This window comes from Leptopilina boulardi, unplaced genomic scaffold, assembly GCF_019393585.1.
Source record: "Leptopilina boulardi isolate dan_hultmark-lab unplaced genomic scaffold, ZJU_Lbou_2.1 LbouV2_30, whole genome shotgun sequence".
NCBI lineage: Eukaryota > Metazoa > Arthropoda > Insecta > Hymenoptera > Figitidae > Leptopilina > Leptopilina boulardi.
This window is the reverse complement of record NW_026137863.1, coordinates 702,968-726,931: the sequence shown is the minus strand read 5'-3', so window position 1 is coordinate 726,931 and position 23,964 is coordinate 702,968. Positions and strand designations below refer to the sequence as shown.

General features: G+C 26.1%; 3 protein-coding genes across 6 annotated transcripts; 2 read left to right on the top strand and 1 right to left on the bottom strand.

Moving 5' to 3' along the window:
• Positions 1-855: 855 nt before the first annotated feature.
• On the bottom strand, positions 856-4,595 carry LOC127282358 (peptidoglycan-recognition protein LC-like). The gene is made up of 3 exons (XM_051306537.1): positions 3,375-4,595; positions 2,072-2,233; positions 856-1,590 (listed from the first exon to the last, which is right to left on the bottom strand). The coding sequence occupies exons 1-3, from the start codon at positions 4,060-4,062 to the stop codon at positions 1,070-1,072; spliced, it is 1,371 nt and encodes a 456-aa protein (XP_051162494.1). The 5' UTR covers positions 4,063-4,595; the 3' UTR covers positions 856-1,069.
• On the top strand, positions 4,038-8,993 carry LOC127282359 (tubulin delta chain-like). Of its 2 annotated transcripts, none has more exons than XM_051306540.1 (2): positions 4,038-4,186; positions 7,580-8,993. In XM_051306540.1, the coding sequence occupies exon 2, from the start codon at positions 7,600-7,602 to the stop codon at positions 8,920-8,922; it is 1,323 nt and encodes a 440-aa protein (XP_051162497.1). In that variant the 5' UTR covers positions 4,038-4,186; positions 7,580-7,599; the 3' UTR covers positions 8,923-8,993. The 2 variants fall into 2 exon arrangements, with proteins under 2 accessions (XP_051162497.1, XP_051162496.1); XM_051306539.1 differs by lacking the exon at positions 4,038-4,186 and adding an exon at positions 7,226-7,433.
• Positions 8,994-9,905: 912 nt separating this feature from the next.
• LOC127282345 (mitogen-activated protein kinase kinase kinase 13) lies at positions 9,906-23,638 on the top strand. 3 transcript variants are annotated; one of them, XM_051306517.1, is made up of 9 exons: positions 9,906-10,271; positions 11,072-11,226; positions 11,852-12,406; positions 16,455-16,622; positions 18,917-19,188; positions 19,280-19,466; positions 19,727-21,256; positions 21,331-21,546; positions 21,616-23,638. In XM_051306517.1, the coding sequence occupies exons 4-9, from the start codon at positions 16,483-16,485 to the stop codon at positions 21,926-21,928; spliced, it is 2,658 nt and encodes an 885-aa protein (XP_051162474.1). In that variant the 5' UTR covers positions 9,906-10,271; positions 11,072-11,226; positions 11,852-12,406; positions 16,455-16,482; the 3' UTR covers positions 21,929-23,638. The 3 variants fall into 3 exon arrangements, with proteins under 3 accessions (XP_051162474.1, XP_051162473.1, XP_051162475.1); XM_051306516.1 differs by having other exon boundaries at positions 9,909-10,271; positions 21,328-21,546; XM_051306518.1 differs by lacking the exons at positions 9,906-10,271; positions 11,072-11,226; positions 11,852-12,406; positions 16,455-16,622 and adding an exon at positions 17,259-17,543 and having other exon boundaries at positions 21,328-21,546.
• Positions 23,639-23,964: the final 326 nt, after the last annotated feature.

The following is a 23,964-nucleotide window of genomic DNA, read 5'->3' as shown; positions in this document are numbered from 1 at the left end:
ATAAATACTCTTCTTTTTCTTTAATTGTTGAAATTTAATAAACACTGAACCTGAACACACTTCAACAAAATTGCAAATGGCGCCAATACATTCATTAAGGCGTATACACATATAAACTTACGTAAACTTGCGTTATTAACGCGCGAATTTGAAAAAAAAAATTTGACTCACGTAGTATTTACAAAATGTACCCGACGCTGTATCTGTCACGAGGTTATGTTCTCCATACCGCAAAAGTAAGTTTTTTTTTATTTGTATTTATTATAATAAATATTATATGATATGTTCTTAAAAGCTGATTTTTTAGAAAAGCGATATTATTACGACATTTATCTATAAAAACCGCTTTTTTAAACTTGTATCATAAATTATTATTTGATTGCACTTTCTATTAATTCTGGAATCTTTCTACTTTTTTGACAAGGTAATTTATAAAATATTATTATCTTTCCTCGAATAAGCAATTAAAACCTGTTACGTACATTATTTAAATTTAAAATGCAAATTCAAAGAAGCTAGTAATTACATGCTTGATAGCTCTTTTGTACACCTGTACAAATACACTTGTACATGTTAAAAGTTTCGTGTAAAAGTATAAAAAAACATTTTTTACAATATTATTCGCGCGATATTGATAAGCATAATAAAAGAAAGAAACATCTTTATTTTGACCTTTATTTAAAAAAAAATTAACTTATTTCTACTGTTAAACAATCAAAAAATGTATTTACACAGAAAGGAGTCGATTATAAAGTAAAAAAAACTTATTTTATCACTAAAATGATAAATGATTATGATTGTTATTTCGATTTAACTCAGTAGTCTATTGTTTATAGATAAACAAGTCAATAGAAATATATACATATATTTTCCTTTATTTTAATCGTTTTCAAATTTTACTTACAAAAAAGAAATATTTCTTTACTTATTGTTTATAATCACAGAAAAACTCAATTAAAATTAATTTTTTAAAAATTAGATAAATTCGTTATAAGATAAATGAGATAATTAAATTCAGTTCTAAAAAATATTCGACAATTTTTTGCTTTTTTTTCACAAAATAATATTTTTATGGTGTTTGCGACCAATGAGGCCATTTTTTAATAACTGTAAAAAGAGCATCGCCTGGACTTTCAGTTTTTGACACTTGACGATGTGCCAATAATGTATAATTTTTATTTATTTTACCAAGTTCAACGCCTTTTTCAATTAATTTTTGTGCCGCAAAAAGTTGACTTTTCGGTGGTATATAATCATTAAATGTACCAATAAACGATATGCCAATGCTTATATTATTATAATTAAATGTATGAGCACCAACAGTATCCCAACTTCGACCCTCATAAATATTACCATCTCCACCAACAAGAAAATTATATGCAATATCTGCCCAATGATTTGATGACATATGAAATGTTTGAATATATCTTACTCGATGTACACATTGTGCTTGACTATTACAGAAATCCGTTGCCGTATGACTGATGAATACATATTTCACCGGTGTAATTAATGTTTCTCGAGGTTGAGATGGAATTTGAGCGATCCATTGATCACGTGGAATTATTTTAACACCATGAATCCAAACATCTAAAAAAAACAGAAAAATTTATTTAAAACAACCAAAATTAAGGTAATTAAAAATTTATTAAATTAATATTAAAATTCAGAAATTAAAGACAAATTATTTTTATAATTAATTGTAAATATAAAATTACAAATACCATTTAATTGTAAAAGGCAAGTAAATTTGTAGAGGCAAAAAAAAGGAAGTAACATTATAAAATTTTCAACTAATTATAATTCGAACAAAAGTTAAATAGTAACTGAATCATATAATAGAGGAAATAAATTCAATATAATTTGCAACACTAATTTTTTTTTAATGATAAATACTGATATAGAGTTCAATAGTTGAATCAATAAAAAAATTAATATTTTATAATTTAAATTATTTTTCACTAGTGCCAATTAAAATATTTTGTCAAATTTTTTAACGATTAGATTTTTCTTTTTAAGGAAACTTTTTGATTAATTATAATTAATTTAAAACGTCTTGATTAATACAAACCACCGCCAGTTGATGAATCAGGTAATTCCGGGTATATAGGAAGATGAGGAGTTTTATTATTATGTTTTGATGTTAATACAATCATAACAATGATTGTCACGAACATTAAGGCTATTGTACAAAATATTGCAGCCCATTTCCATGTTATCAGCCATTGTTTAACTGTAACAATCGATTGATATTGTTATTATTTTCGAAAACAGGAAAAAATTTGGAAATTACTATAAAAAATTATTTTTATTGCTAATTAACAGTAATATCTTTCTCTTTTTGTATACAATGCATTTCGAAGATTAATAAATTGCGCGTTTCCGTTTTGACTCATTCATTTGTGAGACAAAAGAACAAATTAAATAAATTTTTTATATATTTTTTTTAAATTATTAAATTTAATTTTTAATTTAGTGATTGAAGAATTTAAATTATTTTAGAAAGTTGAGGAAAAAAAATTTGTTTTTTATGTTTTAATTTCAAAAATAGAGAATTTTTTTTATGTAATAAAATTTTGTATATTGTGATATAAGGAAAAAATTCTACACTCAAATTACATTTTGTTAATTAAAAATTTTTCTTTAAAATGAATAAGAAAATAATAACATTTTTCCAATTATAATTATCTCTGACGTCTTTGTCATTTATTAACTAAACAAACTAATAACAATAATTTTTTTTTTTTTACAAAGATAGCAGCCTCGTTATTAGAATTATTTTATAACATCTCGTGTAGCTTATATCAATACAAATTTTAAAATTTTTGCAATAAATTACGTTGACATATTTAGAACAGATAGATTTTTTTTTTATTTCAATTTATTGTCAAAAAAATAATAAAACTAACCAAAATTTTGTAAAAAGAATTTTATAACTATATAAATTTATAACTAATAAATTTAATAATGTTTTTAAAATTTTTTTAAATTATTTTAAAGTCTTTAGTGTAGAAGTCAAGACCTTTAGTAATCGAATGATTAAAAAAAGAAGAGAAAATAAAAATGTTAAATATCGATAACATTGCATCCGAGAATATAATTTTCCTCCATTTTGTTTGGGCTTTTCCCAACGCGCATAAATAACTGGTTAATGAAATTCATTCTCTGATGTTAGTAATAAAATTCCGGTTTCGCGAATCCTTGAATATTTTTATTTTAACACATGACTCTCAAAAGATTTTTTTTTTTTCGCCAAGGATTCGCTTATTTTTCTATTATTATTATTATTATTTAAAATTAAATTCAGAGATTTGAAGTAATTTTCTTTTTTGAAATTTTAAAAATCGAAGAAGCGAATTAAAAAAAAATATCACCTTTGACAAATTCAGAATTAAGTGGCACATCAGAAGTTTGACTAATATTTTGACTTGGCACTGAGTCCCGTTTCTCATCATCTCCCAATTCCTCATCTTTTTTAAATTCGGAATTACTGTAGACAAATTGTTTAATTGTCACTGGTCCCTTGTAAAATGTTTTGCTACCCAAATGAACGTTATTGGAATTTTTTACACAAACATCACCAAAACATGGTGCTTCCACTGTTGGTAATGCAACACCATTACCGGTACCTATCTCACATAATGATTGGGGTGAAGCACTCGGAATTTCGGAAATCCATCCCCTATCGCGAAGAACATTTTCTTCCAAATCTTCCTCCACGTCACTACTTGCCGTTGATTCATCATAACTTTCAATATCCAAATAATAATCATCGGAATTTACAACATTTGCCTCATTTTCTTCTTTTTTCTTAATTTCTTTTATTTCCAATTCTTCTTCTACTTCTTCTACTTCTTCTATTATTTCTTCATTATTTTTTCTAATTCCATTCAATGTTTTTAGATTACGAAAATTTTTTTGGAATTCATCATTGGAATTTAATTTGGAAATGTGATGATCGTCATTCTCAATTTGGTCCTGTTCTTGACGATTTTGTTGATGCTGCTTTTGGTCCAGAGTCACCATACTCTCAATACTTTTGCCTAAATCATCGAATGGCATTTAAATACCTCCTCGTCCAAATCATATTCAAAATTGGAATCAATTATTAATAATAAACAAACAACACGATTGCTTGGAATCAATAATAATCCATCTGGTATTTTCTGATGACAAATATATCATCGTAAGTAATATAAAAAACAAATTAATTAAATATTTTAAATCTAATCAAAAATTTTTTTTGTTTTCACATACGAAATTCATTTGTCTTGCAGAGAATTTTTTTTTTCTTTAGTTTTGCAGACAACTTTGTTGACGCATCAATCGTTGCACTTTGTTCCAGGAATTCACTTTATATTAAATATTCCAAACATTTTTTTTTTTTTTTTTTGATAAATTATTTCTTCTCGATAATATTATTTTTTAGTAAAACTGTTTTATCGGTGTTTTTTTGTCACGCGGTTATCGATTATGATTAATGCGTGGGAGGAAGAATCACATATATTTATAAATTAGAGAATTATCGGAGAATTGTAATTTTCAACTTTAACTGTTTACTCTCCATCGAGAACTGTTCATTCCCTCTTCTACTATATTTATTTCAACCTCGCTTTAACGCGAGACTTATTTTTCGCCCCCACTCTTTCAAATCTTATGTCAATTAAACTCTACTCACGTTCAAGTACAATCGCAGAATTTTATTTTATACATTTTTGTTTTTTATAAAAAAAACTTGACAATTAAGAGGAATTTCAATTTCTCTTGTTTTTATATATAATTGTTACTTTGATTTTAAGAATTTTATTAAAAAGAAGTAATTATTTCCTCTTTTCGTTATTATCTTATCGTGGAGATATTTAAAAAGTTCTATTTTCCATTTTTTAAAAATTCGTCTAAAGAGAAATAATTTAAACGTCATTATATTAATCTTTATATAAATTGAAATTTTTTTTTGGATTAAAGAAGAATTTCTTAGCTGCTGATTTTTATCTGATAAGAAAAAAAGTTTTTGGAATTCAAAGTTAATATGATAATTTGGAATTTTTTTTTTTTAATGAATTTCGAATTTGTCAAAAATATTTTATTGTTAACATTTTTGTTTCACAATCTTTTTGCAGCATATATTTTTTTTTTCATTTTCCTCTTTTCACACGTGCTAAAGCCACGCAGTTTTGTTATCACTATGTGATAAATAGAATTAATTTATACTTATCTTTGATTTCTGAAGCAGACATACGCTTTAATATTTAAGTATAAAATATTGCTTTTGATTGAGAATCAAAACTTTCAGTTTACTTACAAATTATCATTCGTTGTTAAAGCAGGCATTCAGAATAAAATTTTTAAAATAATTCTCCTTAGGTGATATATTTTGAATGTTAAATATAATATCAGGAAATATTTTAATTTACAAAAATTAATATTATTTTGTAAATATAAATTTATTAGAATGTCAAGAACTTAAAGAAATAATTAATTATTGATTTTTAATATTTACGTTATTAATTGAATTATTAACGTTTTTATTTTATAAATTTTATTTTTATAGTAAAATTAATTTTGAAAAATATATATTTTTAATTTAAGAGATAAAATTTTTTTTTTTGGAATTTATTACGTAAAGGAATATAATTAACAATATTTCTATGTTCTCAGAATTGGAGAATTTTTTTTAAGATCTTTAGAAGAGAATCTGTAATGATTACATAATATACTTTTTGCCAAAGAATTAATTTTGTTGAAATAAATGACTGCAGATAATAAATTTTAGTCGCTGATATTTTGGAAATAAATTAAAAATAATTTAAATGGAAATATTTACACATAATTATTTATTATGGAAATTTTTTTTATATATATTTTTATGAAACAGGTAATATTTTCATAAAATTAAAACTTACGTATCCATTTTTTCGGAGAGAACAATATTTTAGATTCATCACTAAATGTGTCTTCAAATTGAAGAGTCTGCATTTTAGACAAAACTGAGATAATAATTATAAAAATAATAAGTCGAATATAGTATTTCAATAAAATTATATCTTTTAAGTACCCTAATAATGTTAGAATAGCTTTTAACAAGTAAATTCAATTAATTGCTATCAACTAATTAAATTGCTAAATTTCTCTCTCTATTTTTATTATTTTTAAAATAATTTTCAGTATAAAAAAAAATTTATTTTTTATATTTTTAAAATTTTCAAAAAAAATTATTTTTAAAAATTAAATTTATGAAAACTGATAGAAAATTAATTTTATTAAATAATAATATTAAAAAGATTTTGTCTTATCTTGGAGCAATTTTATAAAATAGCATCAGATAAATTTCGAAATTTAATAAAATTGCAAATTAAATTGAAAGTCATTATTTTTTTTGCAAAGTATGTCAGGTAAAAATATTTTTAAAATCGTGATTAGAGATCAATAAACGATTCGTTATCAATTTTTTTATCCAATGAAAAAGAAGTACGTGACAACACACCTCCGTTACTCATCATTTTTATTTTATGCCATTTTAAATATATTATCTTTGAGAGAGTATAAAAAAAAATAGACACAAAATCAGTACAAAGGTTATTAAGAGTCTTTTTTTTTTTTTGCAAAAATTTCGAAAATATAATAAATATATAAATAAAAAATAAAATATTTTAAAAGAAAAAAATTTAATTTCTTCATTTTTATTTAATTTATACATTGTTAATAAGTAATTTAAAAGAAAAAGATTATTTAAAATTGATTGCAAATTTTAATTGTCATGGATATTTCTGCTTTGAACTGGAATTTTTTTAAAAGATTGGAGGATAAATTTAATCACTTTTTGAAGACCCCCCACAAATTTGTCAAATCATACAAAAATAAAATCTGCGTATAATCTTGATAAATAGGTTTTACCTTTTTTTTCAATATTTTTTACTGAAATAATAAATTTATCATTTAATCTCTTAAAAATTAATATCATGTCTTAAAATTCTAAATGTCTTTAAAAAATCAGTTTTTGCATTTTCAAGTAAAAACTAAAATCAAAAATAAATTATAATTTTGATATTATTATTATTAAAAATTTAAACTATTTGGCACTTTTTCTTTTTATTTTGCTTTAATTTATTTATTATGCATATATTAGATTAATAAAAAAAAATTCTAAATTCAAATATTTGATTCAAATTTATTTGTTGACAACTTCAGACTATTTTTATTAGCCGCTTAACCTAACCTATAACGATTTATTTTAAATTCCACGTGTCGTCTGCTAGTTTGTTCTTATTTTGCTATTAATAATGGCAAATAATTATAAATTTATTATTAAATAGTATAATTGAATAAGAATTTAAAATTGTTTATAAAAAAAAACTTAGGAGGATAGAAGACAAATTTCAAATTATTATTTTTTGTGACATGTACTTATTGCAAAAATCAATATCAAAAACCATGTAAGAAATCACACACCTTATAAGATTATTTTCGAAAAATTAATATATTTTTTTAAATTACTAATAAATTATTAAGATTCCTATGTTTTAATTTTTAGAGGTTATAATTAGAATATAATTTTTATTTATATTATATATATTTTCAGATTTTATAAAGCGAAGCGCTATGTTGACCTTACAATTCGGACAATGTGGCAATCAATTAGGTTACAATTTTTTTTCCCAATTATCGAATGACATAAATTCTCGGGACAAAATTTTGTCTCGTGATGATAATTACAATTATACGGAATCAGCAATTGAAAAATGGTTCGAAGGAATAAATAAAGATGGATATCGTCTTGCAAGAACTGTTCTCATTGATACAGAAGCAAAAGTTTTAAAAAATATTTGTCGTCAATCAAATTTACAATGGACATATCGATCACAAAATTTAATTTGCCAAACATCAGGTGGTTCTGCAAATAATTGGGCGTATGGATATTTAATAAAAGGACCACAATTTAAGGATGATACACTCGATGTTATAAGAAAGGAAATTGAACGAACCGATCGTCTTGAAGGTATGTTATTTCTTCTGAGTTCTGCTGGTGGTACTGGATCTGGTGTTGGAAGTTATTTCATTGATATTTTACGAGAAGAATATCCAACAAAAACATTAATTGCCACAACAATTTTACCATTTAGTTCCGGTGAAGTTGGAACACAAAATTATAATACTCTGATGACAATGGCAAAATTTAATGAAAAATGTGATGTTAATTTTCTTTTTGAAAATGAACAAATTCATTCAATTTGTACGAGTATTTTAAAAAATTTCGATGCTAATTTAAATAATATTAATGATGTTATTTCAAGAAAACTTGCCGCTATTTTTCAGCCATTGGAAAATTATATTAATGCCAATTCACTTGTTTCATTAATAGCACCACATCCTAATTATAAATTGGCATCAATTAAAAGTGTTCCCTATATTCCAGCGAATTCTTCAATTTATGAGTCTTCTTATAAGTGGCATTCACATATTTGTCATTTGAGACAAACATTAAGAATAGGATCATTAAATGATATAATTGATATTGAAACAAAAAAAATATCACACGCTCCATATGAAAAAAGTTATCATAAATATTGTACATCAATTGCAAATGTTTTAATAACACGTGGTACATCATTGAAAAATGATCCAATAGTTTGTGATGATTTTGAAAAAAATGATTTATATCCAAAATGGATGACGGAAACACGATTTATGCATTTTAATCAAAAACGTCGTCTTTTAAATCAGGAAAAATTTGCCGCTTTAATAACAAATAATTCACAAATTCATCGATCATTGGAAATTATTGTTGAACGTGCATGGAAAATGTATATTCACGGTGCATTTTTACATCAATATAAAAAATTTGGTTTAGAGGAAGATGATTTTCTTCATTCATTTGCCAAAGTTGAGAATATTGTGAAAAATTATAGAGAACTAGAAAAATAAGTTGACAAAACTCAGGTAAATTATTTTATAGTCATTTGAAAGCTGTGATTTTTATTAGTCATTTTTGTTTAGGAATTTAGAGATTTTTTTTTTTGAAGACAATTTTATAAAATGTAAATATTTTTTTATACAATACAGAAATTGAGACAGAATAAGAAAATTTATATTTCAATTATTCCCATGAATTTTTTTTTTTTAAAGTTTATTTTTCGTTTTCAAAATTTATTGTAACGTCGATAAGATAGAGAGAAATTGTGTAGTTCGTGAAGAATACAAAAGATGACATTACTATTAAGTAAAAAAAATTTTAAAATAAAATTGAATTTTCAAATAATTTTTTGTTTATAATAATGTGTAATTTTTTAATTTTAAGTTTATTTAAATTTTTATTTATTATTCTGTCTATTTTCTGTAGTTATTCTATTTAATTTTTTTGTTTCAATATTTTTAATTTGGTTTTTTTATTTTTCTTAGGACCAAAAGGAAAAAATTTTTTTTTGTCTAAAAATGAATAGAAAGACAGTAATCGAGATAAAGTTGTCGCCACTATTGATTCCTGGAAGAATTTTTTCCGGCTGTCTATCAAAAAAAAAAAAAAAAAGGTACATAAATTACAGAAAACACGTTTTTTTCATTTCTTCGCTACATAATTTTCTCAAATTTGTTTGCTTTAAAAAAAAAAGCGTTTTCACATTAGTCAAATAAAATATTATCTCTTCTTTGTTACGAGAAGTAATAGCAATTTTGACTCCTGCTGAAAAAGGTAATATATACAATTCTAAAGACCTAAACAAACAGAAAAAAAAGATAGCTTCCAAATTTTTGTATTCTAAATCTACTGATGGAAATCATAATTTTCACGGTATAAACTTAAATAGTTTTTATGTTCATTTTAATAATTTTTACACAATTTTGGTCTGTCCTTTTTTTTAAAAAATAATGTCGATTAAAATTAAAATTTGTTTTACAGCTTTTTTTCGTTTTCTTTATTCAAAGAAGATTTTTTTTTAAATCATTGCCTCTATCTCAAAAAAGATTCGATTATTGAGAAAATAATTACCGTCGGCCAAAAAAGGGCAAACTCCCTTTTTTCTGTGGGCTACTCCTCTTAAAACACGAGAAATCTAGACAGGAACCTTGAGAGCTAATTATTGTGTTGGGATCGTCATCATGGGGTGGCTATGACGTCACAGAAGAATCGACCGCTCTGGCATAAAGTCTGCGCAGCAGAGTGTATATTATATATATATCTATATAGGAAGGTGCACGTGTGCCAAAGAAACTCAAACGAGGAGGATAGATAGAGGAAGGGAAAGACGACGCTATTATAATGGAGCAAAACTTGGAAGGTGGGTCGCAGGTTGCGTTAGAAAGGGGAAAGAATATACCGAAAAAAGAAAAAAAAAAAAAAAAAAAATCTAGGAAACTTGCTTGTCTGGTTTTACCTATTGCTTTTTATTCAAAGACCACTCTGCGCTTGTGCGAAGACTATCATCTTCGAAGAATATAATATCGGCAGCGTTTGCTTTGATGAGAGAGAGAAAAAAAAAAATTAAACCCTTGATCTTCTTCCAAGAAATTAATGAAAAACAGTACCTGAAACTAAAGGAGAATCCAGTCTTTATAAAAAAAATTTCAAATCCTTTGTCAAATGACATTTATTTGAAATTAATTGAAAATTAAATTTAAATTTAAAATTTAAATTAAAACTGTTAATAATCGAAAATTTAAATTTCTATTAATACTGATTATTCGTGTACTTTTTTTAAATTTTTATATTTTAATATTACTGTAATATAATGTACAATGTTAAAAATATAATCGAGCTGCAAGTCGCCAGGAAGTCTAAAGCTGAGCGATCACATCATAAACTATATAGGAAACGTATTTACTCGGAGTATTTTCCGTAAATCCTTTGTTTTTGATTTTCAACTACAATTTAAAAAAGGCAATTTAAAAAAATTTTCAATTCTTTTGTTTACAAAAAGAAGGAAATTAAAAATTTTTGCAATTTTTGCAATTTAATGATTATTAATAATTATTAAAATTGACACTAATACAATTTTTACCCTTTCTTTTTTTTTTTTTTATCTACCCTATTGAATGAGAATTTGTTTTAATTTGAATAATTTGAAAATTATTTTTCTAGGTGTTTTGAAGATCATCATAATAATGTGAATGCTGTGTGTTATTATACACGATGGAAAATTAAAAACGAATTCCCAGGTGGGGATCCTCTTTTCAAAGCTGTGGGTCAGGTGATTTCGTTTGTCTCCAAAGATCGGTTAGGGCAACAAGGCGCAGGTAAAATACTCTTTTTTTTCTCCTTTTTTAGAATAAAACTCTTGACGAGAAACTGAAAGATTGTTTTGATTAGACAAAAAATTAAAAATTATTTTTTGATTATGTTCAAAAAAATTCCGTTAGTAAATTAATTAGTTGAATTTTAAAATTAAATGACTTTTTTTTACTAATTAGAATTTTTTTTTAAATAAATTATTTTGCACATTAATTTCTTAAAATATTTTATTCGTAATAAAAAAAATTTGGATTAACTATTTACAAATTGAATTTTTCAAAATTACACAAATAAAATATTTTGTATATTAATTAAATAAAGTGTTTCGATTTTATTATTAATTGAAAAATAAATTTCAGAAATGTTTTTTTTGCAAATTTAATTTTTCTGTTTAATATTTTTATTTATTTTTTTTTTTTGTTTAATTAAATAAAATATTTTGCATATTCATTTAATAGTGTTTCTATATTATTTTATTATTAATTGGAAATTAATTAAATAATAATTTAATAATTAAATATAATAATAATAATAATAATAATATAATATAATAATTAAATAAAATATTTTGCATATTCATTTAATAGTGTTTTTATATTATTTTATTATTAATTGGAAAATAAATTTCAGGACCATTTTTGGAGTTAAATTTTGAATGATATTTTTCTCGTGAAGGATTGAATTGAAAAAGGAATTCGAAAACTATATTCTGGACCTGAATACATTCGGATATTGACAAGAATCAAGATTATAGTAGTAGTAGTATTATACCCCCGCTCGCCTACGCACGCATGCACACTTCAATATACACAGCAGTCTTGTTCTGGCGTTTCCAGGGATTGTATATACCAACACGATGGAGTGCGCCATTTTGTAGTGGTGTCCAGTGGACGCTCTCTCTCTCTTTTTCTCTCTCTCGGGGTTGTTTTTATATATCTATATATATGGACGTCACATAGTGTCAATGAACAGGAATTAACAACGAAATCTCAGTGTGCAAATCTGTCATTGCTTTTTTGTGTTATTGTGTTGATGAAAACGAAAAAAAAAATCATTGTGTGCTCCGTTTTTCATCGTCTGGTATAAAATACAATATAAAAGGAGAAGGATTTTACATGGCGCTGAAAGCGTATATTTGATGGATTCATAAAGAGTCATTGCCGTCAACAGGAGTGCGATGCACAGGTACAATATTCTATTTAACATTCTCTCAATTAAATGTTAGAAGGCCCTTTTACTTATTTAATCAATAGTGTGATAAAAACCACATCTAAAGACGCTTGGATTTTGTTCAACACGCGTGCTCCAATAATATTTATTATATTATTATCTTGATATCGCTATATATATGTGTATCTCCTTATCGAAAAATAATTGTGCAAGGAGAACTAAAAAGTGAAAGCTCTTTGCGAGCAAACTATAATCTGGATTAATGTTTTTTTTAGTAAAATATCCTTTTTGCGGATTTTTTTGATTATTACGAGAGAATTTTAATTTGACCTTTTTGAGATTATAAGGAAAAATTTAATTGTAAATTATTACAAATTTTTTCTCCCCTTTCGGAAAATTTTTTTAAAAAATTTATTTTTGAAGCTTTTTTGGCTATGAAAGAGAAAAATTACTATTGTTTCGAATTTCCCTTTGTTATTTATAATAATTATAAATATTCACTAATATTCACACATATTTATTATTTATAAACATTATTATATATATATTATATATAATATTAATATTATATTAATATATTATATTTATAATATATATATATAATATTATATATATAATAATTATAATTATTCCCTTTATTATTATAATTGAAAATAATTTAAAAACAACAATGAAATAGATAAAATTACAATTTCGTTGAAAATTAATTAATTCTACATTTAAATAATATACTGAGTACATATTTTTCTACTTAATTAGAAATATGATCAATATTCGAAACTACATAGAGACAGCATCATGTGGGTTGTTTTTGTGTAAGATTTTTTTTTTTGTCCCCCATGAGAAATAAAAAAACATCAATCGAAATTGTCTTCAATTTTTTTGATTGAAAACTATTTTTTGATTTATATTCTTTTCTATTTAAAATGGAAAAAAAAATTTAAAAAGTTTCAAATTCAAATAGTTTTTCCAAAAACGTATTTCTAAATAAATGAACAACATTGTTTCGTAATTTTATTTTGTAAAAAATTTCAAAAAGTAATGGAAAAACTAAGTTCAAGTTTTCTTATTGTATTTTATATTTTGTTAATTACTTTTTATTTAACTGACAAAATTTAATTTGCGTTTATAAAATATAAAAAAAAAATTTCTAATTAATCAATTTCAAGCAGAATTTTAAAAAAATTGTTTTTGTTTTAATTCTGTTTGATAGAATATAGTTTGTAATATTGGAAAAAATTGAATAGTTTACATGTGAAATAATTTTACATATAAAACCCATAAAGTTGCTCTCTTTGTGGTTTCTATATTGACCAAAGAGATTTCAATGCCAGGTTATTGTGGCAGATAGTATATGTAGCCCGCGACTACTGACATATGTGCGTGGAAAAGAAATTTTTTTTTTTTTTATATTTTAATGTGTAAATTAGAGTCACGTTGCATATGGACGCACCTTAGGGTAATGATAATTAAATTGCATTTGTCCCTTCTTTTTTTTCTCTCTCTCTCTTTCTCTCTTAACCCTCCAACTTCACCAGGAAGGTCATTTCAGTCAAACTCGATAAGGGTCGTGGGAGATCGTTCACACGAAAGAATTATATTCAAGAGAATAAAGCGTCCGAAAAATATTGCGAAAAAAATAGTATTTTAAATTGAAAAAATTACTATATTACAAAATACAATTGCAAATTACAATTACATTTTTTTCCTATGGAATTAATTTTTCATCTAGATTTGGTTTTTTATTTACTTATATGTAAATTAATTTATTATCATTAAATTTATAAAATGAGAAAGAAAAAAATATGTACTGGTGGGAACTAAATTTTTGTAGACACAGTAATTATATATAGGGAATACAAACCTTTGTGATTTGACCCTCCCTCGATTTATTGCAAATCGATGGCAATTGTAGGGCGTAAGGGCTAGTTTTTGGGAAAATTAAGTAATTTTCTTCTATCATTAAAGCTTTGAATTTATTGTTTTTGCAACCGACAGTTTTATTGGAATGATAAATTTTTATTTATTTTCACCATCGCATTTTTTTTCTTCTTTGTTTCCTTTCTTTGTTTATTAATTACAATTGCAAAAATTTAAATTAAAAATTAAGTTAATTAATTTAAAATCCTACTTTATTTATTTTTATATTTTTTTACTAAAAAATAAATAAAATCGGATTTTTAAATTAATTAAAAATAAAATTACTATTTCATTTTATTAATAAATTATATTAGAAAAACGATATTTATTGAAGAGCAAATATTTTTGGTTTTCCTTAATGCAAAAAGAAAAATTGTGGTTCTTGGGGATTTAAAAAATTTATAAAAGAAAAGAAGGTGAATAACCCTTAAAATTTGTACGTCCCTATTCTGAGAATTTTTGCCATACTGTCCCCGAGGAATTCTGCCCTTTTGGTTTCGAATCCAAATCACCCTCAACGAGAGAGGGGTGCATAGACGATAGGGTAGCAATATTCTTTCGAACACTTGCTATTTCCACCGCTCACTAAACAACCCTCGAAAATTTCATCTCTCTTCCCGCATAGACAAAGTATTGTTCCGCAAATTTTTTTCTATTTGATTTTGAAATATATTTTGTTCGAATTTATTTTTAGAATATTTTTTAATATATAAATAAATTTTAAAAAATTAAAGAAAATAAAAAAGCATTTATATAGTAATTATTTTTAATATTAATTTTTTTTTTCACCTGGAATTTCTGGAAACAATTACTTTTTATTATTTTAGAAAGAAATTAATTAAACACGTGCTTGAATTTTGTAGATGCTCGTTAACTTTTTTTCCGTTACGCTAGATGCTGTATATATATATAAAAAAAAAAGTTTGCGTGATAATGACTCAGAGTCATGGTTGCAAACCCTTCGTGTGGTTCTGTCACCGTAAAAACGAAGAGGGTAGATTTGGATTCTTGACATTAATTTAATAAGACACTATATCAGAATTCACTTTTGATCAAGATTTATGACTTGAATATTTGCGCAAAATTTTTATATTTCATTATTTTTTATATATAGAAATAAAATAGTGTTTTGTATTTTTTCAGATTTTATAAATTAATGAAATCAGATTGATTAACGAAGGGAAATTTTTTGCATAAAATAAAATCAGTTTGGAATTTGATGGCCGCACATACCAAACATATGACTGGACAAATTTATACAACACGTGCATTCCGTAAAAAAAATTCCTTCTTCTTCTTCTTGGGCACAAAATATACCTCGTACTTTGTCCTCATTTCACGCTCTCGCCCTTTACCTATCAGGATTTATATTCTTTGAATATATTCTCGGTCATTCTAATTTTATAACTCTCTGTGAAAAACCTTGAAAAAGTTTTTAGAAGCTTTCTGTTTATAGTAAAAACGTGTAAGACACCTTGAATTTAAAAATAGTGAATTTTCTTCTTTTTTTTGAAACTTATTTTTCTCTAAAGATTTTTGAATTTTTGAAGCTGTGAAAAAATTATTTTGTTTTACTCCAGGCAATTGTGATTTACGCAAACCTGGGCGACTTTCACGTTATAAAATACATCCACTCGAGGCTATTTTCGACATAAAATTTTTTTTCAGAAAGAAGACTTTGGATTTTGTTAAAGGATGCTTTGATGAAAATAATTATATTCTCGTAATTATTACGATGAAGGTCAATGGATCGTAAAAAAGTCTTTCTTTTTTTTCGACACTCGTCGAGAAATTAATAACCTTTGGGGACTCTCCCACTCTTCTAGAGAGAGAGAGAGAGAAAAAAAACTGGGTCGCCAATAATAGTGCAAGTGATTTTTTGCACAAACGCGAGATATAAAACTCATATCTTATACCCTCATTTTAATTATTATAAATAATTCTAGTAAAATAGAATTAAATTTTACTTTTTTTTGAATTTATTTTTAAAATATTTAATTTAAAATTATTTAAAATTATTTAAAATTATTTAAAATAATTGATTAAAATGATGATTTTTATTTAGATGGAATTTCTTTTATTAAACTGCTAAGGAAAACTATCGTTGCACGAAGGCTAATTGTTTTTTTTTTTTCAATTGCAGCGAATGAAGTTCTTGAAAGAATGCAAGTATGCGCACTCCTGCTGAAACGGAAATGCTCTCCCAGCCAGAGTCGTACAAGTTCGAACCTCAAGAAACTGGCACCTCCTCCGATGTCAACCAGGTGGTTTTAACAACTTCCCAACCGGAAACACATATTTTTACGAACAGGTGAGATCACTGCATTTATATTTTTATTCATTAGTTTCGCAATTTTACTAAATTTTTGTTTCCAATTTTTTTTTTTAATTCGTTTTGTTTTTTTTTTTTAATTTATTAAAAATCTTTTTCGTTCATCGAAAGACTTGTCCTTGATCCTTTCTCTGAAAATCTAACGAAATAGAGACAATAATAGTATGTTTGCTGATAAATTGGTAAAATTATCGCGATTTTACAACGCCAGGGGAAAAAAATCCGAGAATTTAATTTTTACACTTTTCTTAAAATTTTGAATTCTCAAAAATTCAAAATATATTTTTTCATTTAATTTTCACTAATAATTTTATTAATAAATAATTAAATAATTAAAATTAATAATTAATAATAATACTAAAAATTAATTTAATTCCACATTTAAAAAAAAAAATCGATCTGAATCTAATTTTTGTTTTTTTTATATAGGAAATATAAATCGCGAGAGATGTTAATTAATTGTTATAGTGGATCAGTGTGTGATGCAAAAAATAGTTATTGTGTTGACAGCGCCAGACACACACACACAGCTGAGTGTTTAAATGTATTCATTACAGGAGAGCAAGCACGAAAGAGAGATAACCCCGCGGTTTCATGTTTGAAACTAGCAGTATGTGCGATCGGAGCGATCGTTCATGTCGTTATCACGTGGCACGTTGTTCGCTCATAAAATTAAAAAAAAAGAAAAAAAAACGCTTTTGTCTTTATAAAACGTCAAGATTCATATATATAATATTACAAAAGTTCGATACGCAATTAACGTTTATACGTGAAAAAAAGCCACTTTTACAGGGCCATATGTTAATTTAGTGATAGAATGGTTCTTGCTCGATATTTCATCAAAAAAACGGAAACTCAGAATGACCAGCAAACTAATCTGCCAGGCAACGTCGCTACGAGGTGAGCATCGAAGGCCGTGTTATGGAATGTTGCCTCCTGATAACGCTTCGTCCGTCATTACCTAGGTCTTTGTATGATTCTCGAAAAACAAAATATTTATTCGCGAATAACTTTCTATTAGTGATCTTTGTTTTGTTTTGTTTTGTTTTTTTTGACAAAATTTCGAAATGGAAAATCACGACAAACGTGCGAGATAGTTGAGATAAGATTAATAAATACTTGATGCGTTCTATACTTTTTAATCACCAAGAAATTTAATTAAAGGATTTAATTATATACAGGAAATCAAGATTGATTGTTTTGAGATTTTTTCGATTTGAAAATACCAAAAAAAAGAGAGGACAAATTTTTTAATTCTCTTACTAAAATTGCTTTAAAAAAGAAATTTTTCTCTTTATTATTATTTAAAATTAAATTAACTTGTTTTTTTCACTATTTATTGTTTTTATTTATTCGATAATAGAAACTTAAATTTAAAATAACTTATATTAAAAAGTTTAAAAAATGTAAATTAAAACGTAGATGAATATATTTAAACAAGAATGATGAAATAATTTGATAAAGAAAATAATTTGAAAAGTTCATAAAAGTCGCGTATAAGAAAAAAATATTGATATATTATTTGAAAATAACAGGAAAATGTTATTCATTTGAAAATTTCTGTTTCTCTTTACCATTTTTAATTTATGTATTTTTGATACCCGTATAATTTTTGAGAAAAAAATATTTCCCTTTTTTACAATAATTCTTTTCGTTAGAAATTTATTCGTCCAGCAGCAATTTTTCCGCGTCATCAAAGTCTTCATATGACATATTAAATAAATATGACCCCGTTTTTTTTTTGTATTATATAAAACACGACAATTCGAAACTTTAGTTTAAATACAGATGTTAAAAATTTCTTTTTGTTCTTTTTTTTTCAAGATCTTAAGGTGTAAGCGCTGTGTGTCATTGAAATTATTCTATTAAAATAATGAATTCAGGTTAAATTCGAAAAAAAAATTGTGCAAAGTTTGTTTGTTAAATGAGAAACCTTAGTTGATTTATATATAAATTTAAAACCCACGTGGCTTTCAGTTATGAGATTATATAGTTGTATCTTAAAGAAAGAGAGAGAGAGAGAGAGAAAGAATAGGATTCAAGTCAACACACAGGTGTATCGGTTTACGTCATACACTTGATTACATGACCTTCTAATTTCAAATCCAAATATGTAACAGTATTTTTCTTTTTAAATTACTTTTAATTTTCTCACTTTTTTGTGGAAAAAATTGTTTCGATTTTTAATATACACGATTCGATTTTTAATTAAATTCTTCTAATTAATTAATTTAATTTAATAATAATAAAACTGATTTTCCTTTTCTTTTCAGTATGCTCTGTATTCAAGAGGAACTGGAGCAGTTGGGCGGAATTGCAGGGGGACCGATAATAAGCGTGCCCCCTGGATCTCAACTACCTGACAATAGTCACACCCACTCGGAGAGCAATAATTCGAGTGACACTGCCACAAAATGCAATGCGGGGTCAGGGACCTTGGATGCTCAAAGTTCCAGTCTTCTTGGCAAAGTATTGGGATGTATTATGCCCGTATGGACTTCAGTGCTGGCAAAAACAGCCGGCGGTGATAAAATAAAAGGACAAAGTAGGTTTTCTGTATTTTTTTTTTTTTTTCTAACAATTTTTAAAAAGCAATTTTCAATTTGAAAACATAAATAATTGTAATTAAATTACAGCCGACGATTGGGAAATTCCTTTTGAATCGATTAGCGAACTTCAATGGTTGGGTTCAGGAGCTCAAGGTGCAGTTTTTAGTGGAAAATTAAATAAGGAAGTTGTAGCTGTTAAAAAAGTGAGAGAGCCACGCGAGACTGATATAAAACATTTGCGGAAGCTCAATCATCCAAATGTTGTACAATTCAAGTGAGAATTATTTTAAATTTCAATTTTAAAATTAATTAATTGTTCCGAAAAAAAAAGTTTTCTCAACGACAAATTTTTTCGAAAAAATAGTTGATACAATTATTTATTTATTTAAAATTAGTAAATTATTAAAGAAATTAATTAAAATTTTTTGAAAACGATTTACAGTTAAGGTTTTATAATTATAATATAAATAATTAAATTCAGTTTATCAATTAATTATTTTTGTATTAATAAGAAAATAATTTTTTTCTTTGCAGAGGTGTATGCACACAAGCGCCTTGTTATTGTATAATAATGGAATTTTGTCCATATGGACCATTGTACGATTTATTAAGAGCTGGCGAACCTGTACCACCACCGAGATTAGTCTCATGGTCAAAGCAAATTGCTGCCGGTATGGCGTATCTTCATAATCATAAAATAATTCATCGCGATCTTAAAAGTCCAAATGTATTAATTGGTCGTGGTGAAGTTGTGAAAATAAGCGATTTTGGCACAAGTCGCGAATGGAATGAAATAAGTACACGTATGAGTTTTGCCGGTACTGTTGCATGGATGGCACCGGAAATAATAAGAAATGAGCCATGTTCAGAAAAAGTTGATATTTGGTCGTACGGTGTTGTTTTATGGGAATTATTAAGTGGTGAAATTCCTTATAAGGATGTTGATTCATCGGCAATAATATGGGGTGTTGGAAATAATTCACTTCATTTACCAATACCATCGAGTTGTCCTGAGGGTTATCGTTTATTGGTGAAACAATGTTGGTCGGCAAAACCACGTAATAGGCCATCGTTTAAACATATTGAAATTCATTTACAAATTGCCGCTGAGGATGTATTGTCAACTGAGCCTGAGGAATATTTTCGTACACAACAATCATGGAAGGAGGAAATACGAGTTCATTTAAAGCAAATGCAAACAAATACATCGACCACACCTCGTTTTGAAGCGGATCTTATTCGTCGTCGTGAAGATGAATTGAGGCACGCACAGGACATCCGTGAACATTATGAGAGAAAATTGGAACGTACGAATAATCTCTATTTAGAATTGAGTGCAGTTTTACTTCAACTTGAGCAACGTGAACGCGATGTTATAAAACGGGAACAACAATCGGGACATAAATCGGGTAAAAAAAGGCTCGTACATCCGCTTTTAAAAGCGCAGGAGCGATTTCATCGAAGACGAAATCCATTTTCGCATGTATCATCGTCATCAACACCGACAACGCCACCATCGCCGACAGATTCACCTCAAAGTCCAGTGAAAGCAACACTTTGTACACAATTAAATGATTCAAATCAACCTGAAAGTGTTTTAATGTCTGGCAATAGTTTTAAGAAAAAATATCGTCATCGTCGCGTTGGTTCTGGTTGTGGAATTAGTTCAAGTCCAAAATCAAGTCCAAATCGTGAGAGAAAGAGTAATGAGGTTGCATTACGTTTAGTTGATAATGAAACGCAAACTGATTTATTGGGTTTGAAGGAATTTAATTTGAAGAAAGATGCTGATAATTTAAATACTTTAAAACATATTTCTGAACAAAATTTAGAATCTCATAATGGAAATACAGTTTTATCGGATGATTATCATGTGGAATCTAGTCCGTGTTCAAGTCCAGAGCCAACGAGTGAGAATCGTTTAAATGGAAATGAACAACTACGTGAGTGTAGCGATGACGATCATCTTGAAACACTTGGTAGAAAAGTCAGCGAAATTCTAAACGCAAATCGACATGTTTCGCCCGTTGACAATGGAAATTGTAATGACATTGCACCTCACAGGTAATTTGAGTTTTTATTTATTGTCAACTTGACACTTTTTAAATTCTTAATATTTTTTTTCTTTTTTACAGCAGGATAAAAGAAGATGTGTTGCGATTACCGGGACATTTTTGTGGAATAATAATAAATGGATCAGATATCGAAAAATCTGATAATCTACATAAATCGAGTGCGGATAATGTTGACGCCCTTGGTAATCAAGACGGTGATTTTAGAGAAGAAGAAAGTTGGTCCGATGAAGAGGGAGAGGATCCAAGTTACACCTATAATTATTCCCTTAGAAGAAGAAGGTAGTAAAAGTTAATTTCTTTTTTTTTCGTAATTTTCGTACTTTTTATAATTAGAAAATTTTTTCGCAGCATCGCAAGAAGACCAATTGGACCTGGCTGTAGATTAAGAAGATTTAAGCATTCCTCAAAAATCGTGAAAGGAGTTTTAGTGTCTGATGAAGAGAACACTTCCGAATACTCACATCCTCCGTCCAGTCAATCTTCAACCCTTGAAAGCAATCCAGATGTACAAAGAGCTTTTCGCAATATTCATTCACATAAAAGGAAACAAATCGACGATGGAACAGATTCATCGAGTCAATCTGAAACAGATGAAGTAAGCGAGATTACAATTTCGTCTCAAAGAGCAAATGCAAATTTAAAATTAGAAAGTAGAGTTTAATTTATTTAACTTCTCTTACGTCTCGTTTTGAATCTTACAGTAAAAAAAAATTTCTTTCGGGACGTAAAAGTGATAAGCTCGTATTATATTATAGATGTGAGATTGTCAAGTGTTGTGAATATAGTGCAAAAAGAATTTAATTCTAAAAATATGCTCATTCAAGGCGAGCGAAATAGTTAACAGCGTTTCAAGACTTAATTGAAAATTCATACTCATTCCAATTATTTTATTGAGATAGAATCATGACAAAGTAGCGATAGAAAATTTTCTCATTTCTTTGTTGATATTGCACATGAAAAAAAAAAAAAAATTATTCTTGAGCGCCTTTTTTTCTACTTAAAACTTGTACATAATGCCTCTTTGTACAATTTTTTTAATGCTAGACCTAACGATATGTAAAAAGTTTTTTTTTTATAATAGTTACTTTAGCAAGCTCGCTAGACAGATATTACGTTTTTGTAGTATATTCCAGTATCCACAATGTGGATAAAAAAAAAAAATCGTGTAGCGTGACTTGTTTAAAATACAAAATTGTATCGAAAAAAATTGCCTGATATAATACGAACAAAAAAAAAAAAAGGAGAAAAACCCTTTTCTCACACTTGGAATTCTGATGTTAAAGCCCAAAACGAGTACAACAAAAAAAAAGTCAATTGATGAAAGAAAAACGTAAAATTAGAAATAATATATTTAAAACTAAACAATGAAAGTTAAATTCATTATTAAACGAATTTAGAAAAAAAAATTCGAATTTTTAAAAAGAAAAAAGAGAAATTTATATTTTCAAAAATATATTCTAATTGTTGTTTCATAGAGTTTTTATTTCTTGTAATTTTTACTCGATATCCGATATTATTTTTCGGATACGAGACAAAATTGATTAAAAAATGAATTTTGAAGATTTCTACACAATTATAATTGAGAAAAAGAAAAGATCTTGTTAAAAGAAGAATAAAAAAAAATAGTATTTATATTATAGTCATGTAGAAAAAACGTAGCTTTGTATAGAATCTTTCAAATATATTATACACACAAGTATACAAATTAGATGATAAAATCGTATTGTGCAATTTAATGTTTGTATTCCCAGTTAAATATTGTATTGGTCCAGTACTTTACATAAAGAAAGTTGATTCTGTGAGTCGAAGACAAATGCATTTTTTTTTTTTTTAGATTTTATATATTGCAATGCAATTAGTGAAAAAAAAATCACATTCCGTATAAGGAAAAGTGGAAATCGATTTGAAATTGAAATTAAAAATTAAATAAACAATTTAAGAAAGAATTTAATTTCTAATATTTATAAAAAAAAATTCTATGGACCACTTTCCCTTATATTTTGATGAATTTAAGTAATTAAATAAAAATAGCAATTTTATCGTTCGTACCTGCGCTTGTGAACTCAAATTGCCTTAAGGACAATTAACGAATATTTGTAAATAATGACAATATAAACCTCAAACTTTAATAATTGAATATAAGCCTGAGAATCAGAGTAAACGCATTATTCGAATAACACGTGTAAGATTTATTTATAAGATATTTAAAAGTGTACTTTTTGCAGTAATTATATACATACTGTATTTCTGCTATTTATTCGAGTAGTGACAAAAAAAAAAATGTCAGCCACGTAGAAATGATCCGTCAAATTCATGTCACGTATTATACAAATAAAAATCTATAGTTCATTCTATAGATTCTTAAAAGATACATATACGTACTGTGATTTTAAATATCAAACCTTTTTATCCTTTTAAATATTTATTTATTTTCTTTAAATATTTATTTTCCGAATTTGCAATGTTTTTCCTATTTGAATATTATTTACGTACATTAATTTGCAAATTATAAAACATTTTTATTTTTTTGTTTATAATATTTATTAATTTTTTGCATTTATAATTTTTTTTTTTATAGTTTCCGCCATATTGGATTCGCCATATTGAATATTATGAATAAAATTTATTCCAAAAAAAATAAGGATCTAGCAATAAAATCGATATTTGCGAGGAAAAAAATGGTAAGTATTTTTGAAA

Coding starts and splice junctions, on each gene's coding strand:
- LOC127282358 (XM_051306537.1), bottom strand. CDS start 4,062: ATGCCATTCGATGATTTAGGCAAAAGTATTGAGAGTATGGTGACTCTG. Junction 2,234..3,374: donor TAATTCTGAATTTGTCAAAG/GTGATATTTTTT, acceptor CGATTGTTACAG/TTAAACAATGGCTGATAACA. Junction 1,591..2,071: donor TGATTCATCAACTGGCGGTG/GTTTGTATTAAT, acceptor TGTTTTTTTTAG/ATGTTTGGATTCATGGTGTT.
- LOC127282345 (XM_051306516.1), top strand. CDS start 16,483: ATGCGCACTCCTGCTGAAACGGAAATGCTCTCCCAGCCAGAGTCGTAC. Junction 16,623..18,916: donor ACACATATTTTTACGAACAG/GTGAGATCACTG, acceptor TTTTCTTTTCAG/TATGCTCTGTATTCAAGAGG. Junction 19,467..19,726: donor CCAAATGTTGTACAATTCAA/GTGAGAATTATT, acceptor TTTTCTTTGCAG/AGGTGTATGCACACAAGCGC.
- LOC127282359 (XM_051306540.1), top strand. CDS start 7,600: ATGTTGACCTTACAATTCGGACAATGTGGCAATCAATTAGGTTACAAT.